This window comes from Macrobrachium nipponense, chromosome 3, assembly GCF_015104395.2.
Source record: "Macrobrachium nipponense isolate FS-2020 chromosome 3, ASM1510439v2, whole genome shotgun sequence".
Taxonomy (NCBI): Eukaryota; Metazoa; Arthropoda; class Malacostraca; order Decapoda; family Palaemonidae; genus Macrobrachium; species Macrobrachium nipponense.
This window is the reverse complement of record NC_087202.1, coordinates 20643222-20664340: the sequence shown is the minus strand read 5'-3', so window position 1 is coordinate 20664340 and position 21119 is coordinate 20643222. Positions and strand designations below refer to the sequence as shown.

Genomic DNA, 21119 nt, shown 5'->3' with positions numbered 1-21119 from the left:
TCAACATATTCTCATTACAATATTTCTGTAACTCACGTTTCAACGTCAAAACTGTTAATAATGGCTCCCTTATTACGCGAGGTCTGGCATCCTGCACTCTCCCAGTTGGCAACAGAGCCGAGTCAACACAAGCACAAGGTATGAGAGTATTGCTTGGAGCCGTTTCAAAGGCAAGAAACTACTACTACTACTACTGTATCATAAACACCAGTCGCTGAGGATTGAAAGCCTGATAAGCACTCTAAATATACAACCTATAAGAATGCATGGAAAATTTGAATGCGGCCAAATAGAGCAGTTTAACGACAAAATATTGTTCGAATATAAGATAAAATTATAATGTCAAACATTCACATCGAAGAAAGTAAGTATCTATAAATGTTTAAAAATAAAAGCTTGATGTCTTCATACGGTCTTCATTTTCTCTCTCTCTCTCTCTCTCTCTCTCTCTCTCTCTCTCTCTCTTTCTGTGTGTGTGTGTGTGTGTGTGTGTGTGTGTGTGTGTGTGTGACACCACTAACATTAATTAATGTGCGCGCCCTCAACTTATCAACAAAGAAACACAAAAGATTCGGAATCTTCGACTCATCTTCATTATAAAATTTCTGTCTCTACGATACCCATATAAACATACAACAATTTATTTTAATGCATTAGGAATTTCGGGAATGCATAATTACACACACACACATACATACACACCCACATATATATATATATATATATATATATATATATTATATATACATACATACATACAAAAACACACACATCTTATAGCAAGGGGCAAACCTGTTTATAAAAGGACCAAAGTAAAGTCTCTGGCAAATCTTTTCGGTGTGAAGAGCTGATAAAATCCTTACCACGCCCGATTCTGAGTAAGTATATAGCCAGCCCCTGCCATTCCTCAACCCCTCTCCTCTACCCCAAACTACCCTTACAACGCATAGAACAAATACTAGAATATAGGAAAAAAAAAATTCACTTGAGCAGATGGTAACGAGAGATCCACCCTCGACTCATCTGGGGGAGCTGCTGTCTGTCTAATAGGAAGTGAAAACTCAAGCTGGGCTGACGCAGCCGTCTCGGCCCTGTCATCATAGACAAGCGTTAGGCGGACCACTGGACGTATATTGAAACGACTGAGAGTCGTCGCACATGATTAAGAAATCGAGTTCTTTTAACTCTGAGCCGAAGGGTGATGCTGTTCTATTATCACTTTATACGTAAGGTTTATTTAATCTCTGAATTAGAGGATGTATAACGATTTGCTGGAAAGGTACATTTATATCGTTTGAGAACCGAGCATCCTTAGAGAGAGAGAGAGAGAGAGAGAGAGAGAGAGAGAGAGAGAGAGAGAGAGAGAGAGAGAGAGAGAGAGAGAGAGAGAGAGAGAGATGGAGTAGTTCGTTCCCACGGGTTGTAAAATAGAAGAAAACCGTTACACCCATAAAATGATTACTGTCGCATATATTGCAGACAATTAACTGTAACCGTACATTGTCATCCGTAAGGAATAAATTACTGACCCAAGGAGTGCAGAGTATACGGACCTGACAATGAACATTCATTCCTACAGACCCATATATCAATGGGATTTACTGCCCACTATTTTATTGTATTCAGCGTCAACACAAACTACATTGACAAAAACAGGAAAAAACTTTGCGCAAAGAAAAAATACTTGCTTATCATACTACACGTACGTATGAAAAATTCAGTACACAATCTTCCAGTGGGTAGGATTAGAATGGCTGAGAAAGCGGATAAGGTTGAGAGGAGTGGAAGGTCAAAACGGAGTTGACAAAATTCGGGTCGTGGGTCCCCAAACATTCGTGACCGAGTGAAAACCAAACAGGAACCAACTTATGATTTGCTCGGTTGCGTACACTCCTGATCTTAGCACATGCCACCTGCGGAATCGAACGACTCAGCAACTCAGAGAGAGAGAGAGAGAGAGAGAGAGAGAGAGAGAGAGAGAGAGAGAGAGAGAGAGAGAGAGAGAGAGACGAACTACAATCTAACATCGGCAAAATGATTCAGCTTATGTTGACTAAGTATTGTGGACAGAAACCTTGTTAAAACTACCAGAGAAAACGCTGAGGCTGTCTAGCAAAAGTCTTCAAAGCCATCATCATCAGTGGCAATACTGAAAGCGCAAGACTAAGGATATGACATAAAAGCAACTGCTAATGATAGTAATGACTGGGTTGTTTAGCTTTTAACCAATAATCAGTGATTCACTTGGCTGTTCGGAGTTCAATTCAGTGACCTGTTTTAATACACCTAAAGTAACATTTCTGACCCTACATGACACGTAGAAGAAATCTAGGGCATATAAGAAAATCTACAAATATATGAAATGTTAAATCACAGAAACGTTAAGTAAATTATAATAGCGAAACAGAATAAGCTAGAGAAAGAGAGAATATATTGGCATGCATAGACTTTTCAAGTACTGCATATAATCTCAGTTTATACAGGAAGTTCAGTCCCAATTAAAAAATTAAAGTACGTGAATATATCATTGTCTTTGGTATTTATTTATTTATTTATCAATTTTATTTTTTTTTTTTTTTTGTAGGGAGAGCCATCCTCTCTTGGCAGACACAGCTATTTATAATAAAGATAACGGCATCATATTATATGTCCCTCTGAAAACACACGGAAATAAAATAACCCGAGTTTAGTTCAAGTTCACTATCGCTCCCCCCACCACACACACACACACACACATTCAACTGCATATAGTATAAAAATCTTTGAGTACGAAATATTCAAGGAATAATCGTATCTACGTAAGGACAGGGCGTGCCGTCCTCAAACCCTGGGCGCGGGGCAATTCTTGTCAGGGGCGGTGCCCTAGAATTTCGGAGCTACTTTTTGACTCGACACTCTCACTCTTTCGGCAAATTGCTGTTCTAGACTCTCTCCCTGAACCAGTTTCGTCTCGCCTTTATTACATCAAATGATTATTCATTATCTTCAACGATGACTCACACACAGCTCAGCGCCATTCTTTATAAATGAAAATAAAAAGTACGCGGTTAGCCAGACCTTACAGACCTTACAGACCTTACATCTTGTTCGGGTTTGCCCCAGTCCCTCAGTGTGAGGCACCTCTAATGTCTACCAGAGAGTTGCTAGTACATCTTCCGGTATATTTTGCATCTTCCAATCTTGGATGGTCTGGGATGCAGTTTAGATATTTGTCGAGCTTATTCTTAAACACATCTACGCTCACTCCTGATATATTCCTCAGATGAGCTGGCAACGCATTGAATAGACGCTGCATTATCGATGCTGGTGCGTAGTGGATTAATGTCCTGTGTGCTTTCCTTATTTTTCCTGGTATATTTTTGGGCACTATTAATCTACCTCTGCTTGCTCTTTCTGATATTTTTAGTTCCATGATATTTTCTGCTATTCCTTCTATCTGTTTCCATGCCTGAATTATCATGTAGCGTTCTCTTCTCCTTTCCAGACTATATAATTTTAAGAATTGTAGTCTTTCCCAGTAGTCTAGGTCCTTAACTTCTTCTATTCTAGCTGTAAAGGACCTTTGTACACTCTCTATTTGTGCAATATCCTTTTGATAGTGTGGGTACCATATCATATTGCAATATTCAAGTGGACTACGAACATATGTTTTATAAAGCATAATCATGTGTTCAGCTTTTCTTGTTTTGAAGTGCCGTAACAACATTCCCATTTTTGCTTTACATTTTGCCAACAGAGTTGCTATTTGATCATTGTCATAACATTCCTATTCATCATCACACCAAGGTCTTTAACTGCTTCCTTATTTGTGATGGTCTCATTATTAGGTCCCTTATATGCATATAGCTTTCTTTCTCTGTCTCCATAATTTATTGATTCAAATTTATCAGAGTTAAATACCATCCTATTTACCTCTGCCCAATCATATACTTTGTTAAGGTCTCTTTGTAGAGCGTTCCTATCTTCATCACAAGTAATTTCTCTACTTATTCTTGTGTCATCTGCGAAACTACTCACTACCGAATCCTTAACATTATTGTCTATGTCTTCAATCATAATAACAAACAGTATTGCAGCTAACACCGTACCTTGCGGCACACCGGATATTACCTTGGCTTCATCCGATTTCTCGTCGTTTGCAATAACTATCTGTTTTCTGTTGTGTAAAAATTCTTTTAACCATCTTCCTACTTTATCCACGATATTGTGTTTTCTAATTTTCTTCGCTAATATATTATGGTCTACTTTATCAAAAGCTTTTGCAAAGTCTAAATAAACCACATCTGTTTCATTTCCGCTTTTCATATTTTTGATTATGTTTTCACGGTGGACTAACAGTTGGGTTTGTGTACTTTTTCCGGGTACGAAACCATGTTGTCCTTTATTAAACAAATTATTTTTTATAAATGTTTCATAATATTTTTCTTCATTACCCTTTCATACACTTTCATTATATGTGATGTTAGACTCACAGGCCTATAATTACTTGCCTCTAGTCTTGATCCACTTTTGAAAGTAGGGGTAATATACGCTAATTTGTGCTCATCATATATCTTGCCTGTATCTACACTTTGTCTTAATAATATTGCAAGTGGCTTTGCGATAGAATGAACTACTTTCTTTAACAAAATAGCAGGAATTCCATCAGGCCCTGCAGCAGCTCCATTTTTAATTTCATTAATAGCCTGCACAATATCAGCTTCATTAATATCTATGTCAGCTAAATATTCACTATTTTCATCCCTTACTTCTATATCATTATCTTCAATTATCTATTCTAGGGGTGAATTCTCTCTTATATCGTTCTGCCAGTATGTTGCAAATTTCCTTTTTTTCATTCGTTAATCTCCCTTCAATTCTCAGAGGGCCTATTTCTATTCTTCTTTTATTCATCTTCTTCGCATATGAGTATAATAGTTGGGGTTTTGCTTGATATTTAATAGGGTTTTTTCTTCCAAGTCCCGTTTTTCATTTTCTTTTGATTGTATAATCTTTTTTTCTGCATTTTCTATCTTACTTTTTAGTTCTATACTTTCCATGCATTTTTTTCTTTTGCAAGACCTTTTTTCCACTTTCTGATTTTCTGGAACAAGATTCTTCTGTCTCTTGGTATGCATGAATGATGTTTACTTTTCTTCTTCGGTATATATTTTTCCACTATTATCTCCAATATTTTATATAATATCTCCGTATTTACCCTTATGTCATCACTTACGAAATGTTATCCCAATCTTTGTTTAATTCTTCATTAATTTCTGACCATTTTATATTTTTTACTGTAGAAGTTGTATTTTCCATATCCTTCCCACTTTTTCATTTCTTGCTTATCTCTATTTTCACTTGCTTTGGAATGAACTGTTAATTCTATGACATTATGGTCTGAAATACTCGCATTATAAACTATTATTTCTTTAACATAATTCATCTCGTTCACAAATACTAGGTCTAAAGTATTTTCCTTTCTTGTTGGCAGGTGATTTATTTGTTGAATGTTGTATTCTAGTAGCATATCTAATAGCTTTTCAAATTGCCTCTTATCTTCTGCACTACTATTACTCTCTTTTTTATATGTATAAGTACAACCACAATCTCCTATTCGTTCTTTCCATTCTACGAAAGGAAAGTTGAAGTCACCAGATAGGAGAATAGTCCAGTCCTTGTGATTTCTACATATATCATCCAATTTTTCAATTATTAAGTCAAACTCTTTAGTATTAGGAGGTCTATATACTATGTTCATCAATTTTTCAGATTCAAATTCTACCGCTATTAGTTCACATTCTGAGTTACTATATTTCTCATATATTTTTCCTTGTTTTTTGTCTTTCCCATATATTGCGGTTCCCCCTTGATTCCTATTTTTTCTATCTGATCTATAAGTTTGGAACCCTTTTATTTGATCATCATTCCCAGTCTCTTGGGAATACCAGGTTTTCACTTATATTCTTATATCTATTTTCTTTTCATTTTGGGTTAGTTCTTCTAAGTACTCTATTTTTCTTTTTGAGTTACTCGTAACTAAACCCTGCGCATTCATCACTATGATGGTTTGCGTGTTTTCTCCTTCATTTAATACTGATAGTAATAAGGATTTTCCCATGTCTCTTTCCTGTTCTGGTATGTTGTTCTTTTTTTCATTTCCAGAAATTCTGACATTAAAAAATCCAACTTTTCCATAATATTTGATCTTCCTTCATCATAATTATTCATTTTGTGTCTGAATCTGCAATTTTCTCCTCCGTTTCTGCAATATCCTCTTGCATAATAAATACAGTTATTATCTCTTGAGTAGAATTTCGGAGCTGATGCTTTGAAATTCTTTGCTGACACCTCTGCATATCTCATTGGTGGTTTGCTTTTCTCTTTTACCTGATATTCTTGATTTCTCTCTTTATTTGTTTCTTTCTTATTTTGGATTTTATTACTTGGTTGGTTATTTATTTGATTATGATTCATGGCTACAGGGTGCATATATTTGCATTTTTTGTCGAACTTACATCCTTTTCCTTCTTTTAGGTTTTTACATATTTTTGGATGCAGATCTCTGCAATCATCCCCATATCCATCTAAGTATGCACATTTACCATATATTTCATAGTTTTTGACATATCTTAGGATGTTTGTAGTAACATCTTTCTCCAAATCTGCAATTCCCTCTTTTCAAAAGGTTGCAGATTTTGTCTTTCTTGTCTATTTTTTCCTCTTTCCCGTCATTGTATAGATCTGGGTAGAGCCTCTTTCGGGATTTGCTTTTCTGTTGTCATATCGTAATTTATTTCTTCGTAGGTATGCTGCTTTATTGCCTCATATGTAGTATCAATGAGTATCTCTGCATCCATACTTTTATCTTGTTCTTTGTTTTCCTTATTTTTTTCTGTCATTGAGAGTGATAGAGTGATAGAGAGTAGTGTACTTTTTATTCATAATTTTAATAAAATCAAATTTCTGGTGACAATGAGAGAGAGAGAGAGAGAGAGAGAGAGAGAGAGAGAGAGAGAGAGAGAGATTGAAGCAGTTTGAAATGTTACATACCAGCAAAAGAGAAACATTTAAAAAACTACTACAACTCTGTAAAAAAGAAGAACATTCTCAAACACTACCACTAAAGTGTTTAATGGAGAACATTCCACGAATTCCTGTATAAGATTTACTGAATTACAACACAATGTCCACCAGACGGAGAGGGCAATGGAAGTCCACGAGAAGCAAAAAAAATAAAAGAAAGCGTCAGATGGTCGAAGCTTGACTCTGATGATGAACTACAGAATTTACATATTTTCCAAGTCCTATTTTGAAGCGTCAAATTCTAGGTCACCCAAATAAAAATTTGAAATGTCAATGCGCGTGTTTGTGTTTTAATGGAAGCAAATGGCTATCGTGTAAGAACACTTTATTTTAAGACCTGCTATGATTGACACCATCCAGGTGCCATAATTATGTAATATCTCTATCATTAAAACTACCGCGGCTGCTGCTACTAAAGATCAGAAATGAGATTAAGTCATGAAAAAGATACCTTAATCATTTTACATACGTCAGAACGATATGCATGCATAATAGTCTGCCTGTCTCTCAATTTTTTTTTTTTTTTTTTTCAATTCACTAGAACCGAAGAACTACTTACATTAAGCCAGAGATAAGAGTATCAAACGTCAGTGATTATGAGAAGTGAAGCTAACCTGACCCAAGTTATTTGAAAATATTTGTTATTGAATTTCAGTTACCATCACTGTTTCTCTTGGTTTTCAATCGCAGTAAAGTAACAGTATACGCAAAACGGTTAATGCTGATATAACTCATTTCACCCTGCCCGGTCCTTCCTGGACATCAAAGTTTTGAAGCCAGCAACATCAACACCCTACCCTCCCTGTCTCTCTCTCTCTCTCTCTCTCTCTCTCTCTCTCTCTCTCTCTCTCTCTCTCTAACGTTTGGGCCATCTGCAGTAGCACTTTCATTGGCTCCTCCACCATTATCTTCCTCACATTTTTTCAAGAAATATAACAATAAATAATGTATTCTACATAACACTTTCCTATTTCTGACAATTAAGAACACACTTTACTACGAAATTTTGATTTTGTAATTTTACGGACATTTTGACAACTCTTCCATTTTTTAATTACATTAACTTTAGTTACCAATGTGTGTGTGTGTGTGTGTGTGTGTGTGTGTGTGTGTGTGTGAGAGAGAGAGAGAGAGAGAGAGAGAGAGAGAGGAGTCAGTTCAGATGGCAAAGAGAAGTATTTTCATGGAGCTACGGAAAACGAAAAAATAAAGTTACTTATAACTGAAAACTGCTTAAATATGCTAGATAGCTTATAACAGACAACACCCCTGATATATGCAAGGTGAGTCGTTTAAAACGAATGGCTATTTACCATAGAATAAGCAAGATAATGGATTCGTTTTACATCTGCCAAAACGTAAAACTGTCTCGCAGGACACATTTGCTAGACAGCAATGGCCTCATCCTATCAGACAATCGCTCAAACTGGAGAAGAAGTTCAATAATGCACCCAAGTCAACTAAACGCAATTAACCTTCGCCAACTAAGGCACAGAAAATTCCCGTTACTGCCTAATGGTACCGGCAGTTTGTTTGTTCCTTTGTTTGTATGGCGAGGGGGGAGGGGGGGTGAGCAAAATCCCCCTGAGAAAGCTATTATTCATCTTCACGAACCAATCGTCTACTTTCCACCTACGACGATTATCTGACTGAAATCGGCAGTAAACTTTCTTACGTTTAACGAAAATAATCCGGACCTTGTAGGGTACAAAAAGGAAGAAATTTATGACATAAAATAAACTAGAATAAAATATAAATAAAAAAAATAGATAGTGTCCCATTCAGGAATCTAAAAACATGAACTTGGTAGCAAAAGTAAGGTTGCCTAAATGGTTTTCATCTCCTTATCAATCGATATAGACAGATATATGATTAATCTTTCCTGAAATCATGTATATATATATCATATATATATATATATATATATATATATATATATATATATATATATATATATATATCTACAACATATATACAAATCATATATTTCATAGGATGATCCTTGGTGTTAAGATTTAAAATACCTATGGCATAAGAAAGGTAGTGGTTACGCACGATGGCATCAACCTAACTGTTAAAACCACTGGATAAATGTAAGGGTGAAAGGTGTCCAGTGATAATCTGAAAACTATGCGAATGATGTTAAATGTAAATAATGTTGAATGAAATCCCGTTCTGTTTTTCCATGACACCCACTCAATTTTTGAAGGAGACCCGGGAGGTGGGTTTCTCATAGTCCCACCTTTAGATGCTTGTCATTCATCTCATTTATCTTATATTTCTCCCATTCTTGTCCCTAGTTTCCTTTCATTCATTTCATCTCATTGACCATCTTTTATTAATTCACCATATTTATTTCATTTTATTTATTCTTCTAATTTATTTTATTTTTATTACTTCTTTCTTTTATTTTAATTTCAATTCATTCATATAATTTTTTATCTTATTCTATTCATTCATCTCATTTATTTTATTTCATTTCCGTTATATAATTTCATTCATGCATCTCATTGATTTAATTTTACTCATTCGTCTCATTTATTTGATCCTATTCTTCATCTTATTTGCTTTGTTTTATTCATTCATTTACCTCATTTATTTCGTTTTCCTATTTCATTTAATTTATTTTTATTTATCTAATTTATTTTATTTCATTCGTATTCCATCCACTGAAATGGTATGCGTACTGATAACATCAAGCTACACTTCAAATACACACCCATGCATGCATGCATACATAAATACATTCATAAACACACACACATATACATATATATGTGTATACACACACACATATATATATAGTATATATATATATATATATATAGATATTAGATTATATATATATATATATATATATATATTATATATATAAAACACATATACATATACTACAACACTATCTCAAGCAAGCGTGATCAATTCAAACAATCGTTGAAATAGGGTCACTCATTTTAGGGTGTATGGGCTAGGGAGGTTTGACATTACTACATACGTACGGATTTGTATTTGTTCGAACACATACCCTTGGTTCGGTATATATAACCTGTAAGTGACTTTATTCTCTTTCATCTTTCGAGTATGAATTCGACACTAAGTACATTAACCCATCTAAAGCCTTCAGAAGTTGTGTTTGATTGGTGAGGTTTTATGCTTATTCAAGTGAAGAATGGTTGGTATAATATATCCCATGAACGATTCCAATAGAAAAACCAATATTTAGCCTTAGAACTGAGATTGGCGTAGTGAGTATTATTCGCATTCCGCCAGTCAGTTTTTAACGATTTACTTAATGAAGCCAGCTCGTAGTTTCGTAATGCCAATGAACAGCATAAAATAAACCTTACTATAACGTGAATTTTCTGTAAGTTATCAGGTCTCAGGGGCTTAATCAGTTATTTAATATCGCCGTCATTTTCTACATCATCATCCTGTCGTCTGCCCTATGCCTAGTATAAGTTCCTTTGTAAATCTAGTAAAGTCGAATGTAAGCTAATTAAGAGTTCATACAACAACCAAGCCTTCTCAGCTTCTCCATTCATACTTGTCATACTTGTGCTTTCTTCACATCCTTGCATCAAAACTAGCATCTAAAATCTTACGAGAGTAGTACTCTACTGTGTCAAAGTAAAGTGCGAGCGTTATATATAAGTTAGCCCTAAAGTGAAACTGTCCATTTTCTGTAAATTTGCTCCGTTTTCTATTCATTGCATAGCAGACTAAGGCTAAGGAGCCGTTGAACAACACCTAGCCTACGTTCTGTATACGAATAATAAATAAAGTTGGTTAAAATAATTTTTTTTTTTTTGTGGGGGGGGTAATCCTGCAGACTACTGCCGTGGCCTGGTTCCCGACAGTCGGCTATTGCTTATGGATTTGTTTAGGTTTATGCCGTTAGTTTTATGTTTTTTACATTCGTCTGCAAGGGGCTGGTACATTTTGCACGTAAGCTAGTACTAGTAACCGATCCAGAGGGGCACGGCAGTAGTCTTAAGTTTTACCTTCCTTTTTTTAGACAGGCTAACCTCAAGAATTTTAGTCTTCTCAACGAAAAATCATGTGCGTTCATCGATAAATCAGCTATTGGTTCCAGAATAGGTTAATCGTAAATTGGCAAAGCGTGTAAAATATATCATATAACAAGTTGATGGCAATGAGAAAGTTTAAGATGGATTAATGGCTAAAATGTACTCATCACCAACAAAAGGGAATTAACGAAATTAAACCTTCGCTTTTGTTAGCCAAATATAATAATATAAGATGGCTACCTTCCACTGACTATTCAGTGCTTCTCAGCATTCCACAATATCATTATATGCAGTGTACATATCGTGTAAGATCGAAAGCCGTAAGGGAACGTGAATTAATGTTAGTAGATCTTAGTTTTTCGATATTTCCCGAATCTGAGAGATATCGCATATATATTTTACCCACTATTAATACACATTCCCGCTCTTTTGAATTCAGTATTTAATAATCAAACACTGAAAAGCATAAACATCCATTACGATAGAATAAACAGCAAAATCTGTCTTGCATACCAAGTTAAAAGAAATCCTTCCCCGTAATAACAACTCTTATGAGCGTAGAAAGTATGACACACACACACACCCATATATATATATATATATATATATATATATATATATATATATATATAATATATATATATATATATATATATATATGAATACTGTGTATATATGACTATAAAATACTGTGGTAAAACAGAATTTCATCTAACAAAAGGAGCCCACAAACACACCAAAAGGGTAGAAATTGTTGTGTTATATTCCAGAGACAACTGTGTACCTCAGCGGACATGTAATGGATTAACAGTGCTACTTATACAATTGAAGGAATGTTCCCGAAGTCGACCGCTACGTCACTCCTGTTGAGAGTTTTAGCTTAATCGTCTGGACCTCTGGTTGGAGGAAGATTTTATCAATCAGTTCCGAATCCCGCCATGTTTTGAGAGGTTCATCATATTCCTTGTTTAAGAATTGTTGATTCTACCATCTGGTTTTGAAATTAAACGCAACACATTCCAGTTTATTCAATAATTATGATTATTTATGTAGTTGAAAGTAGCTGAGATATGTTGGCCATATGTCACTGAACGTTTATGTTGTGCTATAATCTTGGGGAGAGTGATTTACCTGTAAATCCGATGAAGAATTGGTCAGTCAAGACAAGGGATTCTGTACACTCCTGTGTCTTTAGGGACTGGCTTCTGTTGGACGTTGATTAGGGGTTTGGCTTAGGTATTTGGGTATATAAGGACAAAAAGGTTAGAATTACCAAGTGTCTGTGTCAATATCTTAATACTGTCATGTTTTGAGGTCGGTAGAAAATGTTGCTTGCTTTAAGCTTTCTCAATTACATGATGATCGGCGCACTTTAAAGACGATAGCTGCTTAAGGATTAGGTAGCTCAAATTCGTTTTCCAGGAATTCCGGGAGCAAATCCGAAAGGCTCTCAGGAACAAATTGCTGGCTACGCCAATCTTGATAGAAACGCCATGATAACTAAAAAGAATATATGAAAGCGAAAATGTTGATCTCACCTATACGGTAAAATTGTATTCTGGACTTCTGGAATATTCCTTCAACTGTATAAATAGCACTGATGAAGAAGACAGTTATCTTCGAAATAAAGCACTATAATTTCTACTCTTTTGGTGTTTTTAAGGGCTCCCTTTATTTGATATATACAAATATAGTTTTTTCGTTACAAGCAAATTGCTTTAATAGCATCGATGAGTTTCTTGCCGGAATCTTCATAACGTCAGAGGTTTTCCAGATTCTCTTGCGTCCATTTCTGGTGAAAAAATAACTCCGACTTCATGAAGATTCCAGCAAGAAAATTACATAAGAGAAAAACTATGCCCTAAAGAGAGAGATAGAGAGAGAGAGAGAGAGATAGAGAGGAAGAGAGAGAGAGCGAGAGAGGAGAGAGAGAGAGAGTGTGTGTGTGTGTGTGTATGTGTGTGTGTGTGTGCTTGGTCAATGAATCCTACTTACCATTGCAACGGAGTAGAACTTAAGGAACTCTGTCTCCTGCCTGGTGATGCCCGTTAGTGTGTCTGCTAAGGTCTGGTGGCGAGCGAGGGTCTCCTCGCCCCGGCCAAGTAACCAAGTTACTACCTGGAAACGAAAGAAAAAACGCATTCAGTTCGAGTTTTGGGAGATTTGAAGTTCTGTCATCAATGGAACTTGGCTGAATTGTCCATGGGCACCACAAAATTTTTTTTACCAAATATTATGGCAAGTTTACTGCAAAAGGTATTTCAGGGACAATTTCTATTACGGTACGTCATCAATGGAACTTACTCTGAACGCCCTTAAGTCGCCACAAATATGTTGTCAATTAATAAGGCGAGTTCATCGCGAAAGCTCATCCGGTAGAAGCCTCCAAGTTGAACCTCATTTTCTTATTTTTGGTCTGGCCTCTACTTGCATGACAACAAATATTGACTAAATACACGACTTTTGCTTTACATTTATGTACTGGACTAGAGTTGGAGAAACACCTTCAACCTAAGTTACAGGATAATGGACTATGAATACAAATAAATTTTTCTTTCTTCTCAGCAGAATTAAAATATTAAGCAAACTACAAACACAAACTTACTACGGAATAAGTAACTGCCCCAAATAAGCAATTGCCTATTATCTTACCAGCCTCAAGAGTGAGTAAATTATACGGTTAACGTTTGAAGAGTGGCCGCTGAGGGCTCCTGCTCCATAACTCCATGACTGGAGAGACAACATTGTATCATTTCCAATATAACCAAGCTTGGTGGTGTTCAAACATTGAAAGGCGAGTGCTTATTTCAGATGATAAAAAATATGTTCAAATTTTACCAATCAAAACGAACTCATCTGAAGCTGAACATAAATACAGCGCTTAAAAAACAGCTTCAAGTGATGCATATCCGAGAATATGGTGACAGAAGTACATTTTGACACTAGTTTGCATTTTCTGCATGTCCTGCAAAAATGAGAACCAGTCATCGCAGTTAAGTGCAAAAGAAATGGGGAGTATTGTTATGAATACGAGCCTTCCTAAATGAGACAAAATGTCCATCATTCAAACCCTCTTTTGACCAGCATAAAATTTAAAACTTACGCTTACTTGCATAATAATAATAATAATAATAATAATAATAATAATAATAATAATAATAATAATAATAATAATAATAATAATAATAATAATAATAATAATAATAATAATAATAACAAGATCTTGACAATTTTACATGAACGAACAGCAATTTCATTGTTATCAGCCTTAAAATTATTCATAATTATTGTTTTCTACTCTATATGAGGTTATTGCAACGTCAAGTAAAGTACACGAATCTATCAATCACTATCAAATCGGGCTACAGCATATTTTAAGCTATTGGAGTACAAGTATAAAAAAAATTAAAATAAAGTAGTACGAAAGTGAGTCTGCTGAAAATCAATCAGACTAGCCCCTAGACTTCGTCTAATGTTTATGAATGCTTTCAGGCAGGTATTACAAGAATTACCTCACAGAGGTCACATAGCCTTAAGATATGTCATGATATACATTTTGAAGAGGAAAAATCACTAGTCATTTGCAATTTTTTTTTTCTCTCTCTCTTCAATTCCATTTGAAACCTACAGTGGTCGACTGCCACCTGGTTATTTAACTGACTAGGACAACATAGGCATGTGAATAGTTAACAAAATGTCTTATAGAATAATATTTATTTTTTTTTTTCATGATTAAGAAAGAGTCAAATAATCATATTTTTCAGACTTCTCCAGTACTCACACACACACACAAACACACACATACATATATAAATATGTGTGTGTGTGTTTGTGAGTACTGGAGAAGTCTGAAAAATATGATTATTTGACTCTTTCTTAATTAATCATGCAAAAAAATTATCACATATATACATTATATATATATATATATATATATATATATATATATATATCTATATATATATATTCAATGAAGCACGAATTATAAAATCCATGTCAGAAGGATAGTGAAAACCGAGACATGGAACAAGTATTTTCGTAGTTTATTCTGCTTGAAAAATATAGAAGAAACTACGAAAGTACTTGTTTCAAGTCCCGGTTTTCACTCGCCCTCTAACGTGGATTGATATATATCTATATATATATATATATATATATATTATATATATATATAATAATATCTATATATATATACATATATATATCATATATATATATATATATATATATATATATAATCATATATATATATATATATATATATATCATATCCATCTATCTTATGTCTCTGATAAACAGTCTCTCAAAGTTTGTTTTTAAAACAGTTATAGCGGTGAGGTCTTGACTATAAGTCGATTCATTTAAGGTAGATTCTTGCGCCTACGAGACGTTTGTTTGGCGGCCCTCTGATTGGCTGGTAGCGGGAGGCAGACTGCTTGCTCAGTGGGTCATATTTTCGTTTGTAGCTTAGAAAACTAGCAATATGTTTACATTTCTTCATTTATCTCACGTTTTACAAAAGATAGGAAAGTTTTGGTCATACCTAAGGATTCGGTATTAAATGTACAATTAAATAATCTTTTCCTGAAATCAATAAGTTAAAATACAAAGGAATTACAACGAGTAGAAGTGAAGGGAGAAACATTTCATTCTTTATACCTGTTTTTATTCATCATCGGATTTTGCATAATTCATGAGATCAAGATAAAATAAAATCTTGTGTTATTAAACAATAAAATCACCCTGAATACGCTGGTGCTTTCAGATTTTAGATGCGTGTAATATGTAAAGAGAAAATGAAGAATATGTCTTATTATGTTGCATTCGTGCTTGACTCGGTTGACAATAGTGCCGAGACACATCGTTGGGTCTGGTCCTCTCAGCTAGAGCCGTTGGCGTGTTGGCAGTTGCCAATTGGCGATATGAGAAGTTTGCAGTTTCGAGACTATGTATTCACCGAATTATTATGTCCTTATATTTTCTATAATAAATGCATAGAATTCCCATTAAGACTTTCGAACATTTTTACTCAATATCATATATGTCCGTATTTCTGGACATATCTGATAAAAAAAGTAAATATCTAGATGGATGCATCTGGTATCGTTGGAGGTGTAGGCTGGCCGCGGGCGGGAAATTCAGTCCAGGAATGAATTTGAAATCTACGGACCTACTTCGCACTCTTCAGCTCATCCTTAGTTTTAATGAGGTTGGTTTCAACATATTGTTTCTAATTTTCTTATATGAATATATTTTCAAACTTAAGAGATATCAGATACTTAATTGAGTGATATGAAATAATAATCTCAGTGGAGCAATAAACAGCAACGAACTAAGCAAGATTTTTTTTTCTTTTCAAGCAGATGTCTCAAGATGACAGCACCATTCGTCGCACCGTTTCCAGATTTGCAAGTCAAGCTCGCAACATTATAATGAATGTTCATCGTTACTTCAGCTCACAGTGGGGAGCAGACTCAAGAAATGAAGTATTTGAGAAGACCGCCAAAGCTACAGGAGTGCCAACCAACACAGTGAAAAAAATCAAGCGACAGTCATCTGAATGTGGTAACGTCCCCTTCGCTTCACCTGTATATCCCAGGAAGAGGATCCGAGTGAAGGACAAGGTGGATAGTTTTGAAAATGAATGTATTCGGAAGGAGATTTTGTCTTTTTACGAGAGAGGAGAGCTCCCAACGTTAGATGCCCTACTAGAAAAAGTGAAGGAAGACCCGGTAAAGTTTAATGGTGGAAGAACAACGTTATGGAAAATTGTGAGAGGGCTTGGATTCCGGTACAAAAAGATGTGACGAGTGGAAGAGCAATTTAATGGAACGTGATGATATAGTGGCAGTGAGAACTGAATACCTAACGGTTAATTGAAAAGAATAGGAATTGTAGTCCAACTGAACGTAAACCTGAAGTATTCCTGGATGAAACTTGGATAAACCAAAATGAATGTGTACGTCAGTGTTGGACAACGGGTGAAGGCGAAATAGGACCCAAACTTAAGACTGGAAAGGGGGCAAGATTTATTGTGGTGCACGCGGGGAGTGAGAAGGGGTTTGTCAAAGATGCGCTATTTTTGTTTAGGTCAAAAAATGGTGCCAAAGGGGACTACCATGATTCCATGGACCATGAAAGGTTTTTAAAGTGGTTTAAGGAACAACTATTGCCTAATATAGAAGATAGATCTCTAATCATAATGGACAATGCTCCCTACCATAGTAAAATAGAAAATAAAGTGCCAACACCAGCAACAGAAAAAGTGAAGTCATACAGTGGCTTTCTTCTAATAACGTCACCCACGACCCATCAGCAACAAAGCTAAAATTGCTGCAGATTGCCAAGTGTCACAAAGAAAAACAGAGGTATGTGATAGATGAGATAGCCCGTGCAAATGGTCATGATGTGCTCAGACTGCCACCATATTATTGTCAGTTTAACCCCATAGAACTTATATGGGCTCAAATAAAGGGGGATATCAGAAAAAATAACTCTAATGCAAATCAATCTTTGAAAACTGTTGAGCAGCTTACGAGACTGGCGATAGACAAAGTTACAACAGAAGACTGGAAGAAATGTTTTCACCACGTTAAGAAATTAGAAGATGATTATAGGAGGAAAGATGTTGCTAGAGAGCATATGTTTGAAAGTTTTGTTATTGACATTGGAGATGACGAAACTGACAGTGATGATATTGATATTAGGGAGGATGTCACTGACAGTGATGATATATATCAATGATTTTCCATTATTTTTTTTTTAAGTTGAAGACCTAACAGTGTTTCCATAGTTGTCCATTTTTTAGATAGGCAATTTCATAACTACAGTATATCCATATGAGTTTCCTTTTTTTAATAATTAATGGTATAACAATGTACATATCTGTTTATAAATTCTTTTTACTTGGTTTTAATAGAAAAGGGGATATCAATGTATCTTTATAATTTCCCATTCTTTTTGTTCCAATAGGTAATGACATGATTATGTATATATGCATGATTTTCCTTTATTTATTTTTTAAATAATGATGACGTAAGAAAATTTGTAAAATTTTAATTTCTTTTTGTTCATATCGATAGCCTAATGACATACCAATGTAAGCCTACTGTGTATGAGTTTCTTTTGTGTTTATGACATAATATATCTGCATGAATTTCCAATCTTTTTGTATAAAAAGATGATGATATAACAGTCTTCTGATTAGTCTCATTAATCCTACTGTACTATAATATATATAATATATATATACAATTATGCAGGGCTGTGGGAACGGTTACGGGAGCTATTCTAACTCAGGTATGAATTAAGTAATTCAAGAATAATCAACTACCTCAGGAGAAAACTAAGCAAATTTTCCTAAAACATTGTTGTAGATATGTTGTCAAGTGTAACATGTATATAAAGGAGATAAACATTCTGGTGTAAGAGTAACTCAAGCAATTCTGAAAAAGACAGTATATATATTCGTTACATCGTCAACAAATTTTATGGTAAGAAATAAACATTTGTACTTTTGTTTATTGAGTGAACATATGAAAACCATAAGCTTTTGATGTTATTGGCAGAGAAACAAGTTCTGTTATTTATCAGTGAGCCTCATAAAGCATGTACATTTCTCACTTAGACTAAATTGAAGCCAACACCCAGATGCATCCATCTGATTATTTACTTTTCTTTTATCAGATATGTCCAGAAATACGGACATATATAATATTTTAGTAAAAATGTTCGAAAGTCATAATGGGAATTCTATGCATTTATTTATAGAAAATGTAATGACATAATAATTCGGTGAATACATAGTCTCGAAACTGCAAACTTCTCATATCGCCAATTGGCAACTGCCAACACGCCAACAGCTCTAGCTGAGAGGACTAGCCCCACGATATCTTGCGTCTCTCGGCACTACTGTCAAACCGAGTCAAGCACGGATGCAACATAATAAGACATATTCTTCATTTTCTCTTTACATATTACACGTATTTAAAATCTGAAAGCACCAGCGTATTCAGGGTGATTTTATTGTTTTAAAACACAAGATTTCATTTTATCTTGATCTCGTGAATTATGCAAAATCCGATGATGAATAAAAACAGGTATAAAGAATAAAATGTTTCTCCCTTCACTTCTACTCGTTGTAATTCCTTTGTATTTTAACTTATTGATTTCAGGAAAAGATTCATTAATTGTACATTTAATACTGAATCCTTTGGTATGACCAAAACTTTCCTATCTTTTGTAAAACGTGAGATAAATGAAGAAATGTAAACATATTGCTAGTTTTCTAAGCTACAAACGAAAATATGACCCGCTGAGCGAGCAGTCTGCCTCCCGCTACCAGCCAATCAGAGGCCGCCAAACAAACGTCTCGTAGGCGCAAGAATCTACCTTAAATGAATCGACTTTTTTTTTTTTTATAGTGTTGCATGCATAAACTCAAAGGCAGTTTTCTATAACAGAAAACGGGCTTTTGAATACGACAACAGTATTTAAGGGGAGACTACTAAAACATATTGGTGGCCTATCTCAATTATTTCTGGTTGCATATAAGAAATCATCAATAATGTCACCGCTGTCCATAACGCATGCGTTTCTTACATTAAAATTGTTTATTATACTTAACAACTTTTGTCTGTTAAGAGAGTATTATCAATTATACATCACAATTTTATAATTTACCCAAACTCACCAAGTTACTGACTAACTTAGTGGGTCGAGCTTACTGATATTGGAAAAATATATTTTTGCACATATCATTGATAAAAATAAATTTTTTGAATGATTTACATTAATGCCTATAAAATCATTGCTTTTCGATAAAGGAAAACATACTAATATAAAAATATCTTCGATGTATTTACAGATAGAACTGATATCAATATATACTATGATTGCAAGGATTTTCCCAAAGAAATACTTATACGTTTATTGTCACTTGATAACGACAAAATTATACCACACACGTTTATACATACTACAAAAGCTTATACGTCACTTTCTGCAGAGAATTTTACCGAAAATTTAGTCGTAAATTATAGACAGCAAAACTAGCTAATAAAATATAATGAGGCCATTATCTATGACAATTAAGAATCAATAAATCAATAAATAATTACGAAAATAGTTCGGAAAAGAATAAAATACGATAACTAAAATTTCGCACCGGATTGAATATAAGAAATTTTGCAAATAACATTCATAACTTTAACTTCTAGCGACACACACATACATATGTTATATATCTAAATATTATACTTTTTGTTGACCTATAGTTGATAGACAGATGTGGTGGACAATAACATTCTTTGAAATAATAGATATCAGCATTAGCTCTCGCGGAAACAAAAGTCAATGTTCTTTGTTAAGAAGAATCTACAGTCTCAGAGGTCACATTGAAAAAACCTGAGTTCCATCGAAAATTCCCCCAACGTTGTGTTCGTGTGTGCGTTTGTTTCTGTGGGCGGAACCAGTGAGAGATAACTGTTATCTAAAATAGATTACCTTCCTATTAAGGAGAATATAAAATGTAGAAAACTTATGTGTAGATCAGGAATTGTGAAATAAATGATGTGTTATTACACAATCGGTTTTTCACAATAAACTCGTTACACTTCCATGACGTATTCGATAGGGAGTGGTTTTACGAGAATGTTCGTTCGTTTGTACGTCACGTTTTACTTCTCCTGTATCATATCATTTTTGGGGCATTATTCGCCCAGCTTTTCCTTGAAGATGAAGGGTACGTGACAACCACACGAAACTATTATCACGGACATTAGAGGTGAGAGTTGTTGGAACTTTCATTAATGAATTCCTTTTCAGCATCTCGAACTATTTGAGATGACGTGTGAAGTGGCAGAAAACCTCTTTCTTTCTCATCAGAGATTCGTGAGAAATTATCATTCTGCTTTTGTGCACGTCTTGGTGAAATGTATCACTGTCCTTTTTATGAGATTTGTTATTAATAAGAATTGTTTCTTTCTGACAGGAACTCTTTTGAACTGTCGCCCTGTCCACCTCTGT

The 21119-nt window shown here is 34.7% G+C and overlaps 1 protein-coding gene and 1 long non-coding RNA gene across 4 annotated transcripts in view; one reads left to right on the top strand and one right to left on the bottom strand.

The window, feature by feature from the left end:
- LOC135221652 (puratrophin-1-like) overlaps positions 1 to 21119 on the bottom strand; it is a 543050-nt gene that overhangs the window by 238752 nt on the left and 283179 nt on the right. For all 3 annotated transcript variants that reach the window (XM_064259346.1, XM_064259345.1, XM_064259344.1), the window contains one exon: positions 13089 to 13211. In XM_064259346.1, the coding sequence (XP_064115416.1) occupies positions 13089 to 13211 (123 nt within the window). The remainder of the gene's footprint in view (positions 1 to 13088; positions 13212 to 21119) is intronic.
- LOC135222170 (uncharacterized) lies at positions 16178 to 16790 on the top strand. The gene is made up of 2 exons (XR_010316186.1): positions 16178 to 16302; positions 16457 to 16790. It is a non-coding gene; the product is annotated as an uncharacterized LOC135222170 (long non-coding RNA).